This window comes from Podarcis raffonei, chromosome 1, assembly GCF_027172205.1.
Source record: "Podarcis raffonei isolate rPodRaf1 chromosome 1, rPodRaf1.pri, whole genome shotgun sequence".
Classification (NCBI taxonomy): Eukaryota; Metazoa; Chordata; class Lepidosauria; order Squamata; family Lacertidae; genus Podarcis; species Podarcis raffonei.
Genome location: NC_070602.1, coordinates 69,983,563 through 70,004,111, shown reverse-complemented (window position 1 = coordinate 70,004,111; position 20,549 = coordinate 69,983,563). Strand labels below are relative to the sequence as shown.

General features: G+C 41.9%; 1 protein-coding gene across 3 annotated transcripts in view; it reads left to right on the top strand.

The window, feature by feature from the left end:
• The window catches only part of TUB (TUB bipartite transcription factor), a 119,000-nt gene extending 99,101 nt beyond the window's left edge, over window positions 1–19,899 (top strand). For all 3 annotated transcript variants that reach the window (XM_053392159.1, XM_053392139.1, XM_053392150.1), the window contains 8 exons: window positions 6,243–6,407; window positions 9,010–9,131; window positions 10,394–10,585; window positions 12,290–12,402; window positions 13,663–13,777; window positions 17,011–17,109; window positions 18,357–18,528; window positions 19,685–19,899. In XM_053392159.1, the coding sequence (XP_053248134.1) occupies window positions 6,243–6,407; window positions 9,010–9,131; window positions 10,394–10,585; window positions 12,290–12,402; window positions 13,663–13,777; window positions 17,011–17,109; window positions 18,357–18,528; window positions 19,685–19,818 (1,112 nt within the window). In that variant the 3' untranslated portion in view covers window positions 19,819–19,899. The remainder of the gene's footprint in view (window positions 1–6,242; window positions 6,408–9,009; window positions 9,132–10,393; window positions 10,586–12,289; window positions 12,403–13,662; window positions 13,778–17,010; window positions 17,110–18,356; window positions 18,529–19,684) is intronic.
• Window positions 19,900–20,549: the final 650 nt, after the last annotated feature.

Sequence of the window (20,549 nt, the reverse complement as noted above, 5' to 3'; positions counted from 1 at the left end):
AGTAAGTCCCATTAAGCTAAATGAGTCTTACATCTGAATAGACATGAATAGGCTTGCTAGACCCAACCAGTTCCATGCATTCTGAAACTTCTTCTCTGTTACCATGCAGTAAGATGCCTCTGGAAGAATTAGGGCATGGGATGGTGATTCCCCTTTTCTTTGTCCTCAGCATCTGATTGTGGCACCTCCAGACTCAGAGGCAGTATACCTCTGAATATCAGAAGCTCAGGGGATTGTGGTTTAACTGGGAAAGTTAGTAACCATAAATCATTCAATCTGCTATAAGGATTTATCTGCCTTCATTAAGAACAAGGTACAAACTTTTGCCCAACTTCAGTTGCTAAAAAGGGACATTGGATGACAGATCAGATGAAGCAAGGCTAACTGTGCCCTGTTCCTTGCACAATTGTCGGTAAGAGTTATCTAAAAATAGGCTCTATTCTCAAAGAAATAGGTGGGTTTTTTTTAAAACGAGCAAGGAATTCAGATCATTATCCGGCTACTTCTCCTGTTCACTTTTCAAATGTGAATCTCTTGAGAGTCGTGGTTTGGATTAAATGAAAGCCTTTACAGTGTCATTTTGGTTAGCTATACTTCAAAATAAGTTGTCTTTTTTAAAAAAGAGTTGGTGTCTTCTTTTTACTCCTAACCTCCTATCATTCTTCTTAATTTCAAAGCAGGCCAGTGTTTCTTTGATGTATAGCAGTGCCAACTTTCCAAGGGTTGGCGATGATGTGGGCTTTTCAGCAGCACTTCAGAATTCTAATGCGCAGATGTGACTCCGCTGTATACACTGGGCCTTTGAATGTAATAAATATCCCAGGGGAAAGAGCTATGAACTACACATCCGATGAGGCCAACTGGCTTTGTTTGTAGGTTTACATACATTACGGCTGAGCTGAAACTGCGCACACACACAATTTCATTTTGTCTTCCAACAGGGAGAAATACCTTCACTAGGGATGGGGGAACATCTGGCCCAGGGCCTGAATCTGGTCCGCCAGGCTCTGGACCTCTGGACTTGGGCCCCTATCCCCTGGCTGAGGCCCTCATTGGCCCTACTCTGCACCCTCCTCAGGTGCCTTTTCCTGGCTGGAATTTGTTTTGGATCTGTGGTCATGTCTCTTGCTTGTTAGGATGGACAGATGCAGTTAGAACCCCCTGATTCCTGTAGTTCTGTTAGGAAAGCTACAGTAGCAGCTGGTTACTGTCAGGGCAGAGGACAGGAAGCGAATGGATGAGAGTCAGCTTTCTCTGCTCTTCTTTCCATCCTCCTTCTGAAAACTCATTGGACACTGCACCCATTATCAAGAGGAGAAAAATGGGACTTATTATTATTATTATTATTATTATTATTATTATTACCCTTCCTCTGGTTAACAACAAAAAATTACAAAATGAGAACCCAAAATACATAATAAAAACAAGAACAAAAACACATTTAAAAGACCATCAAATGTTCATCAGCCAAAGGCGTGGTTATAGAGAAATGTTTTTGCCTGGTGCTTAAAGATATATAATGAAGATAATATAAAGAAGACACCAGAGTAGCCTATCTGGGGACAACATTCCACAAACGAGGAGCCACTGCAGAAAAGGCCCATTCTCGTGTTGCCTCCCTCTGGACCTCTCGTGGGGGAGGCACACACATATCTAGGAGTCATCATAAAATATCTAACACGTAGCTATAATTTTTCAGTTCTGCTTATATCTAGATAGATAGACAGACTGATTTAGCACATGATTCCTTTATGAGGACTGAAATGCAGAGGTGTGCTTCTGTTTGTACAAGACATTGCGTGATCCCTTGCATAAGGTCCCAAGATAAGTGCTAGCCCAGGGTGTTGTACAAACCCTTCTGCAGGGCCTTGTTCGGTGCCACACAATTTCTTTGAGTAGCTCACGTACAACACAGAAGAGCGCCATTGGCAGAATTACTCCTATCTGTAGCTCTAATCCACTGTTTTGTATTGCCTTCTGCTGCAAATATTTTGATTTAATCGCTAGTTTGATGATTGTAATCATTTTCTCCCTGCTTTGCCTTATTTTTGAGTAGCATGTGTGAGTTTGCACTGTTGAGCAATAATAATGTTTGTTTGTGTAGCCATACTGCCTTTCTACAAAACGTATGTATGTATTTATTTTTAAATATTTTACTTAGGCTGCTTTTCTGTGCAAATGCCCACCCAAAGCAATTAAAAACAATAAAAGAACAATTATACTGTATCAAACTGTATCAAAGCTACAGTTCAGCAGCAGCCCCCATGAAAATAAATATAAATGATATATAAATAAGTGATGCTCACTCTAGAATCCCTCTGGATATTAAATTGTAGATAGCGCTCTTCAGATGAAGTCTATGACATTCTGGATGGGAATCAGCATATTGGTGCATAACTAGTATGTTAAGGGGTTCGGGTGGCACATTTCTGTGTTTGATGATGTGACCCTTTCACCTCTTAAGTTGGGCACAAACAGAAACAGATGCACACGTGTGTCCCACCCACCCACACCGCATTTTACATTGTATGCATGTCTCTTCTCTCACCGTGCAGAGAAGATGCCTGACTTAATGAGTGTGCGAAACCATTGCAATTAATTGCTATGCTAAGTCACACCAGTGGCCCATTCTATGCAGTGCTCTGTCTCGGGCGAATATCCAGTGAAAGGAAAGTGCTTAAAGGGAACTGCAAGGAAAATCTGCCTTGTAAAGTATGAATTAGTTCCCATGGCTATCTTTGCTTCATTAGTTACTTGCAGAATTATTGTGGCTATAGTGCACATAATTGTCTCCCTAAAAAGCTTTTCTGCATACATTTTGCAGGCTTATTCTACCAGTGTAAGCATAAGGCACTTTTGTGGCAATTTAATTCTTTGTTGCCAGTTCTTAAGTGCCAATTTCTAGTGTGCAGAAATTCAACATTAACATTTTTTTATTTACTTTAGATAGTATGTGAGAAATAATAAAGTTGCGTGGTCACAGGAAAGTAAAATGCATGATGCAAATTAATGCTAATAGCCAAGGAGGGAATTAGGCAATGTTTGCCCAGTTCTGATTTGCTCCCCCCCCCATCCCCATTTGTGATCATCTTTGCAAGAGACATTATTAAAATATTGACATTTTGAAATAGTAGCCAATTCTGCCTAGTGCTCTGCAGTTTCTGTCTCTGGTAGTTCATAGACTCATAGAATCATAGAATCATAGAGTTGGAAGAGACCACAAGGGCCATCGAGTCCAACCCCCTGCCAAGCAGGAAACACCATCAGAGCACTCCTGACATATGGTTGTCAAGCCTCTGCTTAAAGACCTCCAAAGAAGGAGACTCCACCACACTCCTTGGCAGCAAATTCCACTGTCGAACAGCTCTTACTGTCAGGAAGTTCTTCCTAATGTTTAGGTGGAATCTTCTTTCTTGTAGTTTGGATCCATTGCTCCGTGTCCGCTTCTCTGGAGCAGCAGAAAACAACCTTTCTCCCTCCTCTATGTGACATCCTTTTATATATTTGAACATGGCTATCATATCACCCCTTAACCTCCTCTTCTCCAGGCTAAACATGCCCAGCTCCCTTAGCCGTTCCTCATAAGGCATCGTTTCCAGGCCTTTGACCATTTTGGTTGCCCTCCTCTGGACACGTTCCAGTTTGTCAGTGTCCTTCTTGAACTGTGGTGCCCAGAACTGGACACAGTACTCCAGGTGAGGTCTGACCAGAGCAGAATACAGTGGCACTATTACTTCCCTTGATCTAGATGCTATACTCCTATTGATGCAGCCCAGAATTGCATTGGCTTTTTTAGCTGCCGCGTCACACTGTTGGCTCATGTCAAGTTTGTGGTCAACCAAGACTCCTAGATCCTTTTCACATGTACTGCTCTCAAGCCAGGTGTCACCCATCTTGTATTTGTGCCTCTCATTTTTTTTGCCCAAGTGCAATACTTTACATTTCTCCCTGTTAAAATTCATCTTGTTTGTTTTGGCCCAGTTCTCTAATCTGTCAAGGTCGTTTTGAAGTGTGATCCTGTCCTCTGGGGTGTTAGCCACCCCTCCCAGTTTGGTGTCATCTGCAAATTTGATCAGGATGCCCTTGAGTCCATCATCCAAGTCGTTGATAAAGATGTTGAATAAGACCGGGACCAAGACAGAACCCTGTGGCACCCCACTAGTCACTCTTCTCCAGGATGAAGAGGAACCATTGATGAGCACCCTTTGGGTTCGGTCAGTCAGCCAGTTACAAATCCACCGAGTGGTAGCATAGTCAAGACCACATTTTACCAGCTTCTTTACAAGAATATCATGGGGCACCTTGTCAAATGCCTTGCTGAAATCAAGGTAGGCTACATCCACTGCGTTCCCTTCATCTACCAGGCTTGTAATTCTGTCAAAAAACGAGATCAGGTTAGTCTGACATGACTTCTTTTTCAGAAATCCATGCTGACTATTGGTGATCACAGCATTCCTTTCTAGGTGCTCACAGACTGTTTGCTTAATGATCTGTTCCAGAATCTTCCCTGGTATTGATGTCAGACTGACTGGGCGGTAATTATTTGGGTCCTCTCTTTTCCCCTTTTTGAAAATAGGGACAACATTTGCCCTCCTCCAGTCTGCCGGGACTTCGCCTGTTCTCCAGGAATTCTCAAAGATGACTGCCAGTGGTTCTGAGATCACATCTGCCAGTTCTTTTAATACTCTTGGATGCATTTCATCTGGCCCTGGAGACTTGAATACATCTAAACTAGCCAAGTATTCTTGTACTATCTCCTTAGTTATTCTGGGCTGTGTTTCCTCTGCTGAATCATTTGCTCCAAATTCTTCAGGTCGGGCATTGTTTTCTTTATCGGAGAAGACTGAGGCAAAGAAGGCATTGAGGAGTTCAGCCCTTTCTGTGTCCCCTGTTTGCATTTCACCATCTTCTCCTCTGAGTGACCCCACTGTTTCTTTGTTCTTCCTTTTGCTACGAACATACCCATAAAAGCCTTTTTTGTTGCTTTTAACCTCTCTAGCAAGCCTGAGTTCATTCTGTGATTTAGCTTTACTGACTTTGTGTCTACACGTGCTGGCTATTTGTTTGAATTCCTCTTTGGTGGTTTCCCCCCTTTTCCATTTTTTGTACACATCCTTTTTTAATCTTAACTCAGTTAAAAGTTCTTTAGATAGCCACCCTGGCTTCTTTAGGTACCTTCCATGTTTCCGTCTCATTGGTATTGCCTGAAGTTGTGCTTTTACTATCTCCCTCTTAACAGTTACAGAAAGGTAGCCGTGTTGGTCTGCCATAGTTAAAACAAAAATTTTTTTCCCTTCCAGTAGCACCTTAAAGACCAACTAAGTTAGTTCTTAACAAACTCCCAACAAATTTTTGAACCGCACAGAACAGGAAGCATGTTAACCATTATGCAAAGAAATTGAAATATTACAGCTTATATCAGTTCAAAAATGATTTTTATAGGGCTGACAAATAAGTAAACACAAGCACAACATTTTGTACATGCAAGCATAAAATCAGAAGCTGAAATGCATATAATTCTATTTTGTTTTGATTTTCTGTCACTATAGCAAGCTTTTTTCTCAAAGGTACCTTTACATTTTGGTTCTGAGTTTGGTTTGGAGGATTGTCAGAACGCATCCGATCCTTGTTTCATGTCGTTCCATATTGTGGTCTTTTAAGCAGCTATGTGGGTGGGGCTAGCCTTCCATATCCAGTGGCTGTGCAGGCAGGTGACACACTCAATCCATTCCTCCCCAGCCTACATCCAAAGCAGCTTCTGTCTTTGCCTACCATGAACCTGGAACTTCCAAATGTCAGGCAGGAAGCAGTGATAATTCCACATGCCTCTTCCTCATGCCAAGAAAAAAAAGCATGGGCAGCCATTTCCTACCACTGCCTGCCTCTTATCCAGGGTCTCCTGCAGCTCACGCAGGATGTGACCAATCTCTATTGGTTACAATGGTAGTTTTAGGCCACTTGAGGTGCCATTCTAAAGGCAAGTGCTCTGTGAAAGGACTTCCTATAACATTGCTCTTTCAGTACTCTTCTAGATAACAGTTTTCATGCTAACTGATCTAGAGCCATACCCCTGGAAGCAACAGGAAGCAAGCACTCTTTTGTACGAAAACTACGTTTCTTATTTAAATATACCTAAAGATGGCTGCCAGGTTTGACTTCTTAGGTATGCCGTGGTCAAAGGTTGAAAAACACATGTTGTCTCTGGATAGTGACACTGTTGTTTGACTTTTTCTGCTTGATAGGAATTGATGGTCCGGCCGCTTTTCAAGATGATGTACAGGAAGTAGGGAGCCAAGTTCAAATACTTACTGTTGGAGAGGCTTGCCAAGATGAGGATGATGGTGAGACAATAGCTACCAGTCAACAACAAGGGACACAGGACCTTAGACTGACAATGCAGAAGAAAGGTAAGGAACCATGAAACTTGCTGATGCTGTTGGCTGTTGGTTCTACTTGGTTTGATTACAGGTCACCTAATCCAATGGATTCAGGTTACAATTAAAGAGATTTCAAATAAACATCAGGAGATACTTTCTGATGGCAAGAGCTGTTTGACAATGGAATGGACTCCCTTGGAAGGTGGTGGTGTCTCCATCATTCAAGACTGGATGGCCATCTGTCATGGATGCTTTGGTTGAGATTCCTGCATTACACGTGGTTGGACCAAATGACCCTCAGGGTCCTTTCCAACTCCAGAATACTGTTTTTTTTTGTTTTTTTTAACTAAAAACCAATTCATAATATGCTCCCCAAAATAGATGCCAGAGTATGGCTAGTTAATACTACTGAGATAAGGACTAACTTGGTTCTCATTGAGTCAAGATTCCAAGGTAACCCATTCCAGTGCGAAACAGCTTTGCTTTAGAAATGGGTATTACATTTCCAGTGTTTTGACCCACCTTTAGACAACAGGTTTAGGAAGGGGAGAAGATTTCCTTCCTGTTTTAGAGGACCTTGCGGCTAAGATTAGTTTGAAGAAGCAGAATTCAAGGCCAGGGTTGGAAAAGAAGCCTAGGCTCTGCCCTTCCTTTCTGAGGAATAGGAGTGTGGGGAGCAGAGTACTAAAAAAAAGGAGGTTGGTTGTGGGAAGGTGAGGGTTTACCTACTTTTCAAATAGGCGGGTCTTCAGCTTGTTTTTCAATAAGATAGCATCCTATTTCCCATCCTATTTTCACAGTGTATCATAATTTGCTCCCCCCCCCAAGTCAAATCTGGGTTTATTATAACTCAGATGCGCTGTATTTTTTATTTTATTTTTTAATGAGCTGATGTTTTCACTTATACCTTCTTGCTATGCGTTTTCTTGGAGCAAGCCTGTAAGCCTGTTAAAATTGACACACTTAAGGACCTACTGTGACAAGTTTGTAGGAAAGTGTTACATGAAAATACGAGAGCTTAGCTGCCTCACTTCTCAACATCAGTGGATAGCGCCATTTTGTACGTAGGACTGAGGCTTAGCTGTGTGACTATCTCCCCTCTCCCGTGGTGGAGGATTATATTATGTCCTAGAAGGATCAAGCAGCGAGTTTTAATGACTAGGGGACTTGGGATATTTCTATTAAGGAGCATGGCTTGCCAGTCTGGTATCCAAGTAAGGCCTTTGAAAGCCAACTATACTCCCCTTGTGGATACTGAGAACATGTGCAACTCTTTCACTGTATTCCGCCACACCCCCGTCAGTTTAATATTATTGAAAAGCTATAAACAACAGAAGGGGATTACTTGCAACTATTTCTTCCAATTTCTTTGCTCCGTTTTGAACTTATTCTGTTCAAATTCTTTGGTGGCAGCATCAGCTAATATTTTGCTCACAAAAGAAATGCTTCTTTGTTCCCTGTGGGGCATCCAAAAAATGTCCCCCCCTCCAAACTTGCACTTCCTGAAAATTTAAAAATGTACAGGAAATACAAGGCCTGCAAAGAATGTCAACTGTTTTGTTTGATACTCTAATCTGAATATGACAACAGCAGTTTAGTTACTGGGAAATATTCTGCCATTTAGATTTCAATTTTCCTTGTCGGTGAACAGAGTCAAAAGGACAGTACAACTGTTTCTTACATTATAGCAAGCATTCTGTTTCTGGGACGCTGTCAGTACCAGTTATGTCACTGTAACAATATGAAAATTAGCAGCCTTCAGTAGTCCTTAAGTAGCAATGAATTAATAGGCAGAAGCCACATTGCAATCGTTCTGCAGTGTAAAGTCTTTGTATACTTGGCACATCTTCTGTTCTGAGAGGGTAAAACACAAGTCTTTAAGATAATTTCCCCCAACCTGGTGCCCCCCCCCAGTGTTTTGGACTACATATTTCCTCATATCTGCCTTCTTGACCACTTTGACCTGCTGAACTGGCATTGGTGGTGCCACTTTGAGGTTTTCTACAATCAAGCAGTAAGTAAATGTTAATAAATAAATAAGGCGCCCATCAGCTCCACCCAACACAGCCGTGCTGGGAGATGTATTCCAAAACATCTGGAGGGCACCAGGTTGGGGAAGACTGCTCTAACACCTTCCATGGGTGTGACCCTTATCATTTTTTTGTCATGTACTTGCATCTCCATTTACATATGAAATATAGGGTGGTGATGCTATGGAGTATGGGCATAAGAATTGTCCTGCCCTGACCCATGGTTTGGATAAATATTCTGCTTAAATCAGCCTTCTGTCTATTTGTTAATGTGCAGAAAGATGCCGTAAAAGGGAAAGAAGATAGTTTCCTGCTGTAAAAGACTTTAATGGAAAACAAATGAACAGCTTCTCTTGTTATTCTGTACTAATGTTTATTTGTTGCATTACACGTGTTTCAGATTGCTATACGACAAATAAAAATGATAAATAATAACAATAAAAAGACAGTTTCCATCTTCTGTTGTAAATACCCAGAATCCAGTCACTAGAAGTATGCCATCTCCGAAAATCAGAGAATTATCATAGCAATTGAGACGTACATTCAAACAGAATATTATAAAAGCCTTTTTTAAATCTGTAAATGTGATGGATGTCCCATAGGCATTTCAAGTAGCATGAATTTTGATGAAGAGGAGGATGAGGAGGATGAAGACAGCTCAAGTTCATCACAGTTGAATAGTAATACACGACCAGGCTCTGCAACAAGCAAGAAATCAAATAAGGTGAGAACTCTGATGTGGTGAGGCCAGGTCATGGTTCAAACATTTGTCAAGAGTCATCTAGTGCATTTGCTAGAAACAGTAGTATTCTTCAGACTAAAGCCATCCAAACAGATTCCTCTTAAAATCCTTTATAGCGAAAAGATCCCATACTTCCACTGGGCTGTTGGCTCTATTGGAAGCAAACTTAGCGTTTGTCGTATGACAAGGGTGATGAGCACAAACAACATAACAAATATTATGCAACATTGTGGTGAGTAAACATTACTTGTGAGACTTGGAGGATATGCTGTAAAGTCACCTGTCCCATATGGATTGCTCCTGATCACAAGCTGTTGTGTGGCAAACAGATCAAACGGTTGGCTATTGCTGACTAATGCCGCACGTTTCCCACTTTCTCCCCTCCCTTAGTAGCAGTGTAGAGTGACTTTCCTAATTATGGCTGAAGGCACAGGGCCAATGAGAAACTGCGTCAGAGCTATTCTGCCTGGCTGGCTGCCCTCATCAAACTTCTGAGTGGCAGTGCAATCCTAACTACATATAGTCAGGAAGAAGTCCTGCTGAGTACATTGAATATTAACATTTCATCAGAGCTTGATAGGGTCAGGATTGCAGTGTACACTGGCGCCTGGGTTTCATCGACCATTTGGAAAACCCCGTTTTTCCAATGTTGTCAATTCAGCACATGGTCTTTGATACACGTGATGTTTGTGGTCCCTTCCAACTCTACAATTCTATAGTTCCGTGGTTCAGTGAGGACATATTGCCCCACATTCTGGCTTTTGCCCAGTTCAGGTGCATCCCCTTTTCCAACGCAGACCCTGCAGGGCCACACTTCTGCTCTTGCTTGCCTTTAGAATGATTGGATCCTGCTGTCTTTTTTTTTTAATGACAAAGTAATAATCATAAATAAAAAATAAAATAAAAATGTGCTCCCCACCACTGAGACCATTCCATTGTAACTATCCAACCTCCCAAAATTTCAACACCTCTTGCAATAGTTTGATCCCTTTCCATTTTAACAGTACAAATTCTACAAACACCTTCCATATCTCCTCAAAATCATTTCTCCTGTATATTCCCCATCTTACCTTAATAGCACATGTTAATTTATCATTAATAGCTATATCCCATACCTCTTTATACCATTCTTCCATTTTACATTCTGCTTGGCCCTTCCATTTCCTAGCTGTAATAATTCGTGCAGCTGTCAATAAATTTGTGTCTGTCTTTTAAGCACATGGTCACTTTTCTTCCTCTCCTAGGAGTCGGCCTCTGGGCCTAGCCCTTCGACAAACAACCCCGTCATAGACGTAGACGACCTGGAGGTGTTTGCTGTGAGACCTGCTCCTCAGGGGGTTACTGTCAAATGCCGAATCACAAGGGACAAGAAGGGAATGGACCGTGGAATGTACCCTACTTACTACCTCCACCTGGAAAGGGAAGATGGGAAAAAGGTCATAAAGCAGATCTTGCTGGTTGCATATAAAACAGCAAAAGAAAACATGCAGAAACAAGCTTGTACAAGTGGGAAAATCCATATCCCCAGAATTTGGACCATCCACCCCCAACATATGAATGCTTAAAGTTGAAAGCACATTATAACCTGCAAGCAGAGAGAAAAAAATAACATAACAGTATGCTTTAATCTTGTACATGCTTTCCTGGGAGTAAGTCCTATTTAATTCAGTGGGATTTACTTCTGAGTAGACCTATATAGGATTGCCCTGTTAAGAGACCAAACTCCTCTATGTTCTCTGCATTATTTATAATTAGGAATAGTATATGTGATTATTGAATAACCACTTGAATGTTAACATTTAATTTTTGAGCTTGTACAGGTTTTGTTTGTCCCATTTCATTCAAGTATTTCCCCAGTGCTAAGTGTCATAAGACACACTCTTAAACATGGAAATTTATTGCTTTATTAACTGTATACAAACAGAGACGTTTAGATGCTGTGTCTCATTAGGACATTCCTAGTGAGGCAATCCAATCTTGAGCCATATGCAAATAATCAAAAGTACCAAGGAGTGGAATGGGGAGCGGCCTCTTAAAACATGTATCTTCTTGCATCAGATATGGATGGTAAACATTTTAGGGCAGTTTCACACATTTCTAATTGCCAGGTGGTGGCCACTGAATAGCAGTTCCAAGAGTCCATGCAGCTGACTTGACATCTGGAATCAGCTTCCTATCGTAGATGGTCAAATTGTACAGAAGTACATGAAGTGTAATCCTATACATATTTATTCAGAAGTAAATCACACTGAAATCAATAGGACTTGGTCCCAGAGAAGGGTCCATAAGATGCAGCTGTAGGTCAGCTCATTAGACCTCAGGGAAGTGCAACCCTGGTTTGGGATATTTAACATGCCATCCTGCCAGTCCACATGGAAAGCCAATGCCACATGCTTTCCATGGAGCTGGGAGTATGCTGAAATGATTTTCAGAAACATGTCAGAGTAGCTTGCATTCTCTTTTCTTTCTGAATGTGTTAGCAACACATGGTACCTTGGGTTACAAACGCTTCGGGTTACACTCGCTTCATGTTACAAACACTCTGCTAACTCGGAAGTAGTTACCTCGGGTTGCAAACTTTTCCCCAGGATGAGAATGGAAATTGTGTGGCGCCGGCAGTGGGAGGCCCTATTAGCGAAAGCGCGACTCAGGTTAAGAACAGACCTCCGAAATTAATTAAGTCCGTAACCCAAGGTACCACTGTATTGGGAAAATTGGGAAAAGGGTAATGTAATATTTACTCCCACGCAGCTTCAGGTAGTTGTCTTTTACTTTCTACTTTGTCCTTAGAAGTCATTATGCTTGGAGTCGTCAAGTGATTAGTAGTTGGACTCTCTACCCTTCTGACCTAAACTGGCATCTGTTTTCCTTTTACTTGAAGGAAACTGTTCAAGCTCAAATTAAACATTTAACAAAGTGTACTAGGTTTAATTATTTAAACCATAAATAATGGAAGGAAGTAGTTTCCTCTGCTGATTTTTTTTACCCCCCCTTTTTTTCTGCTAACTTTCCCTTTGGCCTTCTACATTTTTGCTGATGATACTAAACCCCAGGAAAATTAGAGTCCGTTTTCTTTTTCTGGTGGTTCTATCAGATTCTGCCTGGAGTGTGACGTTTTGTTCCACTTTCAAATTCCTTAGGTATTTTTGTTAGCTGGAAGAAAGCGAAAGAAGAGCAAAACCTCAAATTACCTCATCTCCATTGACCCTACAGACCTGTCACGAGGAGGAGAGAGTTTCATTGGAAAGCTAAGGTAAAGGTTTAGATTTTTGAGGCAGGGACAGGGAACCTCTGGTCTTCCAGATGTTCTTAGACTCCAACTCCAGCCAGCATAGCCAGTGATAAAAGATGACAGGAGTTGGAGTCCAGTCACATCTGAAGGGCCACAGGCTCACCATCATTGATTTAGGGTATATTCTAAGATAATCAGATAAACATTTTGGGATTCAGGATACCAGTGGTAACACTGAAAGCAAACGTTTGATATCAGTCCCTGTTTACATTCCTACCTACCTTCTTTAGCTCTTGATGGAAAGTCGCAATTGACAGCAATTCACAAAAGAATCAAGCTGTTCCTTATTTTGCATAATGGAGTCAAAAGATTTCCTGTTATTTATTTATTTACTGTCCATTCACACACTGCAGTAACTTCAGAATGCCTGTAGAATAACTTGGTTTAATTATCCCCTTACTTAATTTTAACTACTATTTTTATTTACACAAGCTGAAGTGATTAAAGGGTGGTAAGGAAACTGGCATTCTATCCTCCCAAGAGCATTGGCAAGAAGGGTGCTAATGAGAGATAGAAGTGCCACTGTAGCAGAGTCAGGAGATGGGGAAGAGCCAAAGTCATACCCTCCCAGGAACAGTGTCGCTGAGCATCCCTCCCTTGCTGCAACCCAGTCCATCACTCCCACCAGTGTGCTTGGCTGGCCTCCTTACCCCCTACCTCTTCTCACTGGGTGAGCCACTCCTGGGCATAGTGGAGGAAATGGTTGACTTGATCCAGGAAGACCTGAGTTCAAATCCCTTTTCAGCTATGAAGCTTGCTAGCAGCAGACAGATCTCTCTCAGCCCAATATACCTCACCAGATTATAGTGAGGATAAACAGGGGAAAGCCATGTACGCTACCCAGAGCTCTTTGAAGGAGAGGGGAGATACAGGTATTAATGATAGTGGTGAGCATTAATGCTGCATGATTTGATTCAGGAGAGAAGTATGCTTTTATGAAGGCTTCATAATTGGTTCACATGGGATCATATCTCTAGCCTTGATACATTTTTCTGAGATTTTGTGAAATTCATTTCAGAGTCTTATAGTAACAGTAGCTCAATCTGGCATGCCTCATTGTATGCAACCTCCAGAACCTCTGCACTCTCTGGGATTATGATGTCCCAGATACACCGGAGAGAGAGAGAGAGAGAGAGAGATTCTGAGTGCTTAAGGCTCAAATGATGATAATCAATCAGTAGCAGGCAATGAAGGTAATCCATTGTTTTTCCTCTCTAATAGATCAAATCTTATGGGGACTAAGTTTACAGTGTATGATAATGGAGTAAACCCAATGAAAACAACGTTGAGCTTGGAGGCAAGTAATCTGCGCCAGGAGCTAGCTGCTATTTGCTACGTAAGTACCATTCATAAGCAAACGTTTTTCAGTAAGGTATCAAGCATGCAAAGCTGTACCAACCATTCAACACATTTGTGACCCACACCCATACCTAAATCAGGGACACCCATTGGGGGAAGCGAAAGAGCAGTGATGCCTTTTGCCTGGTTGGTGCTGCACTCAGACTGTCTTCCCAGCGCATCTTCCTCACCGCTATCACACTTGCTGAAAAATAAGAGGATGTCCAATGATTCCTCTGGCGTCTTGTGTAGTTCTTTTAACTGAGGGGGTCAGATGCTCCCCCATCCAGTTCAAATGAGGAACATTGGCATCATGTGCTGTGACCAAGTGCCTCTAGGAAACTATGACTACCTTTAGGAGCAGATTTTTCAGTGAGAAATGGGCACTGGCCTTGATGCTCTTAAATTAAGTCTAGGTAAATAAATTGTGCAAGAGTGGGTTTCATTATTGGACACCTGGGCCTCTTATGCAAAAACAGATCACAGTGTATAATCAGAGGTGGTGTAAAACCAGAGTAAATGGTACTGGTGGCTGTGTCCATTGATTCATTCTGGCCATAAGACTGAGAATATCTGCATCCATTTGCTAATGATAGTGAATGTTGTTTGCATGAGTCATTCCAACCCCAGCACAGATGTACTCAGGATTTCTTTACCCTCAAATGACCCATTTTCTGCTCAAGTCCTAGACTTCCCTGGAGCAAATGCGACTTGCTGAAATGAGCATCTGATATACAAGATGCAAAATGCTCTTAGCTCATGATCACATGCTCCTTTGCTGTGCCTGGGTCAAGCAAACTGCTGGTTTCGCTGTGGGTCTGAGTCATCCAGCCTGCTTTGAGTTGCACAAGCAAAGCCAAAGATTGGCAGTAGATTCACAACCAATTGCCAGATATTACAGGACTGAAGAGAAACCCTAGTCAGCGTTCAATTTATAAAATGAGAGGTGCTTGGCCTGCCTCCAAATCATTTCCAGTGCATTGGAAATCGTCATCCTTAATTCTAAATGAATAGGACCTGGGTGAAAGAAAGATTCTCTGCAAATGATCAAAGTTCTTTCATAAGTTATAAGTTTCATAAGTTATAAGTTCAGACCTGATATTTAAAATCGGCTCTCAAGGCAAAGGCTTGCATCAGATTAAGCCCTATGCAGGCAACCTACCCCCCAATTTACATGGGGGTTACATTCCAAGGTACTGCACATTTAAGTGAAATCATATATATTTGAAACACCATTGAAAAAGCCTGCAAACACCCTGTTCTGCTCCTTTTGTGACATTTTTGGGTCACTTCTAGGTTCTGTGCGATGTGCTTGTGCACAGTTGCACATATATTGAAAGTGCTTAAATGGGGAGGTTGCTGTACCTTGTGCAAGCTTCAAGTCTGAGAAACTCAGGAACCACTCATCAGAAAAGTTTGTTTGTTTAATATATTGTATTTACAGATTCAAATGTCTTTTAAGATCATACACTGCATGGTCATTTTGTATATTATAGCCCACATTTGGGAGCATTCTTGGCTACATATCTGTGGAAGAATGTGTGCATGGTTTTGCAGTCCGCCTCACAGGATTATGCGCAAAAAAGTTGCATGAGTGGATAATCAATTCCGACAAAAAAATTCCCATGCCTGTGTGCATAGGAGATGTTCCCAAAACACATTCTATGCAAATTGCTGAATCGGATCAGAAGTGGCCCCAAAATGCATATTCACTTAAGCCCTAGGTGTGTACATTTCCAATAGCATTTTCAAACACTCGTGACTTTAGAGAAAACCCAGGATCCTGAATAGCTTTTAAAACAAGGCAGTCCTGCAGAAATGGCACTGCTGCTGATTAATAAATCTACAGCTGCACCTAATGGTCACAGTTAGAACTGCAGCAGAAGAGAGATTCCAGCCAAGTCCTTAGAAATATAACAATTAGTGAGAAATGGTCCATTGCTGACCTCTTGACCACTTATGTGCAATTTAGTTTGCATAAAACTGTGACATGGACCTCAGTTATCAAGTTGGGCTGCAGTGCTCCAACCGTTTTTGTACTACTACCGTTGAAATAAGTGTGTGCAACTGAGTACGCAGTTTTTGCAGTTGTGCACTTAACATTACTCAACTGTGATAATGGGTTAGCATTCACCTGCTTGTGTGTGCTGGTGCCAGTAGAGCACCAGTTGCCAGCAGATGAATGAGAAGTGACAAAATTATGCAAGAGGAGATACCTCTCCATTGCCTCCCTTCCACGGTGAATTAGGAGGGGCATGTGGTCACATTAGGAGAAGCTGATGCCTATGGACTTAGTCCGACTATGCAGTCCTGTTTAAATCTTACATGTGCCATGAGCTTGGTTGGTAGTAGGACAAGTGGCTACATATAGCCTCTGAGATCATCTACTGATTTTGCCTGCGACATGATGGTAGAAAAGAAGGAAACCCAAGCTGTACATAGTGGCCAAAGGAAGAATTCCTCTTCCTACTCCTGCTGCAGCCTCCTCTGTCTCACTGGGTGCAAGTTCATCCCTTTGGTCCTCCTTCATGTCCAGGCCCAAGAAACAAAAGTAGTTGGGAGCTGCGAAGGAGCAATCAGGAGGCACCAGGAAGTCTTTCACTCTGGCCAGAGGCATGGGAGCTACGTCACACTCTCTTCACCCACCCCATTCATGCTCACTGTCTCACCACTCTGAGATCACTGTAGCTTAAGGTGATTTACTGCAAGGGCCTTTGTAAGGGTTACTAAGATATGTAGGCCAAGCACTTTCAACACACGGAAGTACTATATAAAAGTATTTATTTATTTATCATTACCTGCTCTTCACCCTAAGCTCCCTGGGTGGGTCGCAACATTAAAACACAATATTAAAAACAGTTTAGAACAACTTGCAATCATAAAAATAAGGTGGGTCCTGAAAATATACACTGTCAAAAGCCACTTGTTGCGTTCTTGTTAATGATACTTGTTGTTTGGTAGTGCAGAGCTGTAGCCGGTGCTGAAGTGTCTGCACATTTTTAAACTTTAAAGTATGTTTTATGAAGAGCCTACATTTTCCCTTTCCCCGTGAACTTACAAGGTAAAATTGAATATTTTGGGACTCTGTTGGCCAACAGTGGGGTGGCTTTGTAGCAACACCTTTGTAGGCTAATTACTGTTTTATCATCAGTGATATTTGTTTGGAAAGACTGACTTCCAAAGGAAAGATGTGTGGTATTCAAAACGCTTCTCCTATTCATTTCAAAACAGGAAACAAATGTTTTGGGGTTTAAAGGTCCTCGTAAGATGAGTGTCATCATACCAGGGATGAATATGGACCATGAGAGAGTTTCCATCAGGCCACGCAATGTAAGTCACTCTTCTCAGTAAAACTAGCTCACCTGCAATGACTGTGGGTGCATTTGTTTAAGCGAAGGGTTTGCCAGCCTCTTCATAATGAGTCTCAAGTGTGTGTGGGAGGGTGTATACTAAGACAAGTTGTTGTTGTTGATGATACATTTAAATATCTAAAATAAAAGTAAATGTCACAGGCTGTGGAGGAGGGATACTGGAGATACAAAAAACCTAGCTGCCATAAAGCAGTGATAGAACAGATGCTTTTCATGCCAAAGGTTCCACATTCAATCACTGGCATTTCCAGATTAGGAGAGAACACTGAACAGAGAGAATACTGAGCTCAAAGTTCTGTCTTAGTACTGTGTGCTAGGTTCCTAATCTGAGTTTCACAGATTACTGCAGGTGAGATTTACTCAAGGTGCTGGTCAATAATATTCTCATGGCTGCAGCTGCCTATGCCAATTTCTTCTTCTAAGTTCCATGTGTAGAAGCAGACATGTTTAGCTCATCTCCAGAGACAACTACATTCAACTAACTTCTACTCATAGTAGACTCACTGAAATTAAGAAGCATGACTAATCTAGGTCCATTAATTTCAGTGAGTCTACAGTTGAGTGGAAGCTAGTTGACAACAACACTCGGTGCAAGGAATTCAAGGAACTTAAGTGCTGTCATGGACTTTTAACCCCGTGAGCATTGCAAAAAGCTGCTTTCACTGTGGTATGGTAAAATTCAGTGCACAGAGCTCTGTGCTCGCTGTCAGGGTTGCCACTCTTCTGCGCACGGTACTGGTGGCTTCTCACATCTGCATACATAAAAGCTGTCATGCTTGCTGAAGTTGTGAGAATGGGTCATTAACAAGGAGCCTCTGAATGATAGGTGGCTTTTCTTTTTTAGCAAATACAGTCTGCACAAGATACTAGTGGCTACAGCTTTGCATACAGAGAAGCTGTCATGTTAGCTTAAATCATGTATCTCAGGAGTTTCCCTGATTCATATTTAATATATGAAATCTTTAAATAAAAAAGCCACTTGTCTCTCTGTCATGGTCTTCAATCTCATCACCAATAAAGGAGACACTTGGAGAATAGTTTTGGCACCTGACCTTGAAGTGTGGGCAGACAGATATGGGGGCTGCATGTAAAGACTGTTTTTTGAGAGAGTGATGGCATGGGGGTGGGCACATTCTGATGTTGCATAAACCAAAAGTAAAAAGTGGGCTTTTGCTAAAATGATGTCTTTTTCCTTGGCTTTCATAGGAGCATGAAACTCTCCTTGCAAGGTGGCAGAATAAAAACACAGAAAGTGTCATTGAGCTGCACAACAAAACTCCAGTCTGGAACGATGACACCCAGTCTTACGTTTTAAATTTCCATGGTCGCGTGACACAGGCCTCAGTGAAAAATTTTCAAATTATTCACGATAATGATCGTAAGTACAGCTGCTATAGCAAAACTGCCTGGAAATGCTGTTTATTTGTCTGAAATCTGATAAACAGAGGGAGAGGGAGAGAGATTCTGTTTTTGATACACTTTGCTTAGTGTCCAGTCCCCTAACCGTTCTGTGGATATAAAGGCTTGACACAGAAGATGAGGAAGTAGGGCAGCCTGGTCTAACCTGGTGCTTTCTAGATGTCTTAGGGTACAGTTCATACCATCCTTCACCATTGGCCACGCTGGCAGGGGTTGACAGGAGGTATAGTCCTAAACATCTCAAGGCTACCAGACTGGGGATGGCTGAACTATTGTTAACTAGTTCACAGAATTAACCAACACCAAGCAATTTGACTTCACCATGGAACTCAGTCTGAGCATGTACTAGTTTTTGAGAAAGTTGGAAGGTTTTATGTTGGGGGGGTATAGCTTTTGGTGGTGTATACATTCATTTGCTATTGTCACTGTTGCCTCTAGTTAAATAGGTTTTGCAGGCTGCTTTTTTTAATATGGCCACCGAAAGTGATGAAACCTGAAACAGAGGAATGAGCATGCACACCATGGGGATCAAGGCCTTTGCTACACTGTGATGTGCCCCACAGTTTATGGGGAGAGGAGACTTACACCCCTTAACATTTGCCTGGCTGGCAAGGATTAACAGTGAAGGCAGACAGTGCCCCAGCAAAGGGTGTTGGGAAAGGCTACTATTGAGTGAGTTCAGTCAGGGTAGCAGGCTGGGGAGCTGAGGTGGGGGCAAGGGGAGAAGGATGCTTTGCCCCGTCTCTTCCTGATTGCTGCAGCTGCCTTCCGCTTCTCTATTCATCTCATCTGCATCTCTGTATCCTTTTTCTGTTTCCTGGCTCTGCCCTTTATGAGGACATCCTTGGTATGAGAGGAAGCGCCAGGCAATTCACAGCTGGCCAGCATCTCAATCATGCCCCTTTCAACTCTCTAAAGGAAACTGTCTTCCAGGCTGAATTCATTGAATCTGGGTGGTGAAAATGATTTTTCATCTTCCCCTGCTTTATATTTTGGACTGCAAGTTAGTGTGAGACACACACACACACACACACACACACACACTCAATACACAGAACCTTATATTGATGTCCTTGTACTGTGTTTCTTTACTCCCCACCCCCACCCTCTTTCAGCTGACTATATTGTGATGCAGTTTGGCCGTGTGGCAGAAGATATTTTCACTATGGACTACAACTACCCAATGTGTGCACTTCAAGCCTTTGCTATTGCCCTGTCCAGTTTTGACAGCAAGCTGGCTTGTGAGTGAACTAGCTTACATCCGAGCCTCTCTACCGCCAGGACCACATGCCACCAGAAGAAGGAGGAGTAAAGAGATGTTCCAGGTTTTCTCTGGTGTCATCACTGGTTTCATGTTTTAACGGGGCAGGTAAAATTTGCTTTTTTGAAGGACCAACCCTTTTGCTGGAGAGAAAATATTTTAAAATTCAGGACTTTCAGGAAATATTTTTTTCCATCTAGTCTCTATTTTTTTCTGGAAGGGGCATCAGAGATCTGTAAATAGAAATCCTATCTTATGTCCTCAGTTATGTGATGAAGATGTGCCATGAGGTACTGTATCATGGCTTAAAAGTGAAAACACCATTGAGAGTGGTGCTTTTTCTTCTTCTTTCCTAAATCCATGACAGCTACCGCAACACAAATCTGGTTTTAGATTTAAGAAGTATTCAGAGGCTGTAAGCATACCTCAAGATCGCGTTAAATTCCTTGAGAGCTTCACATCACCCACTTTAGAAACAAGACCATGGGAAAGATGCACTTTAAAAACACACACACGCACCCAGAGATGAAGGTAGCATTTGGTCTCAAGGCCAAGACCAAACTTAATTTGTTATATTGCTTACGTGGGAGGGGCCTGATGAATTTTTAGTCATGATGGGAGATGGGCGAGAGAGAAACAGGAAGCACAAATTAATGTTGCACAAGTCACTTGTAAGCAAAGTTGTCATTTTATAGACGTGTTTTAATTTAAACCTTACT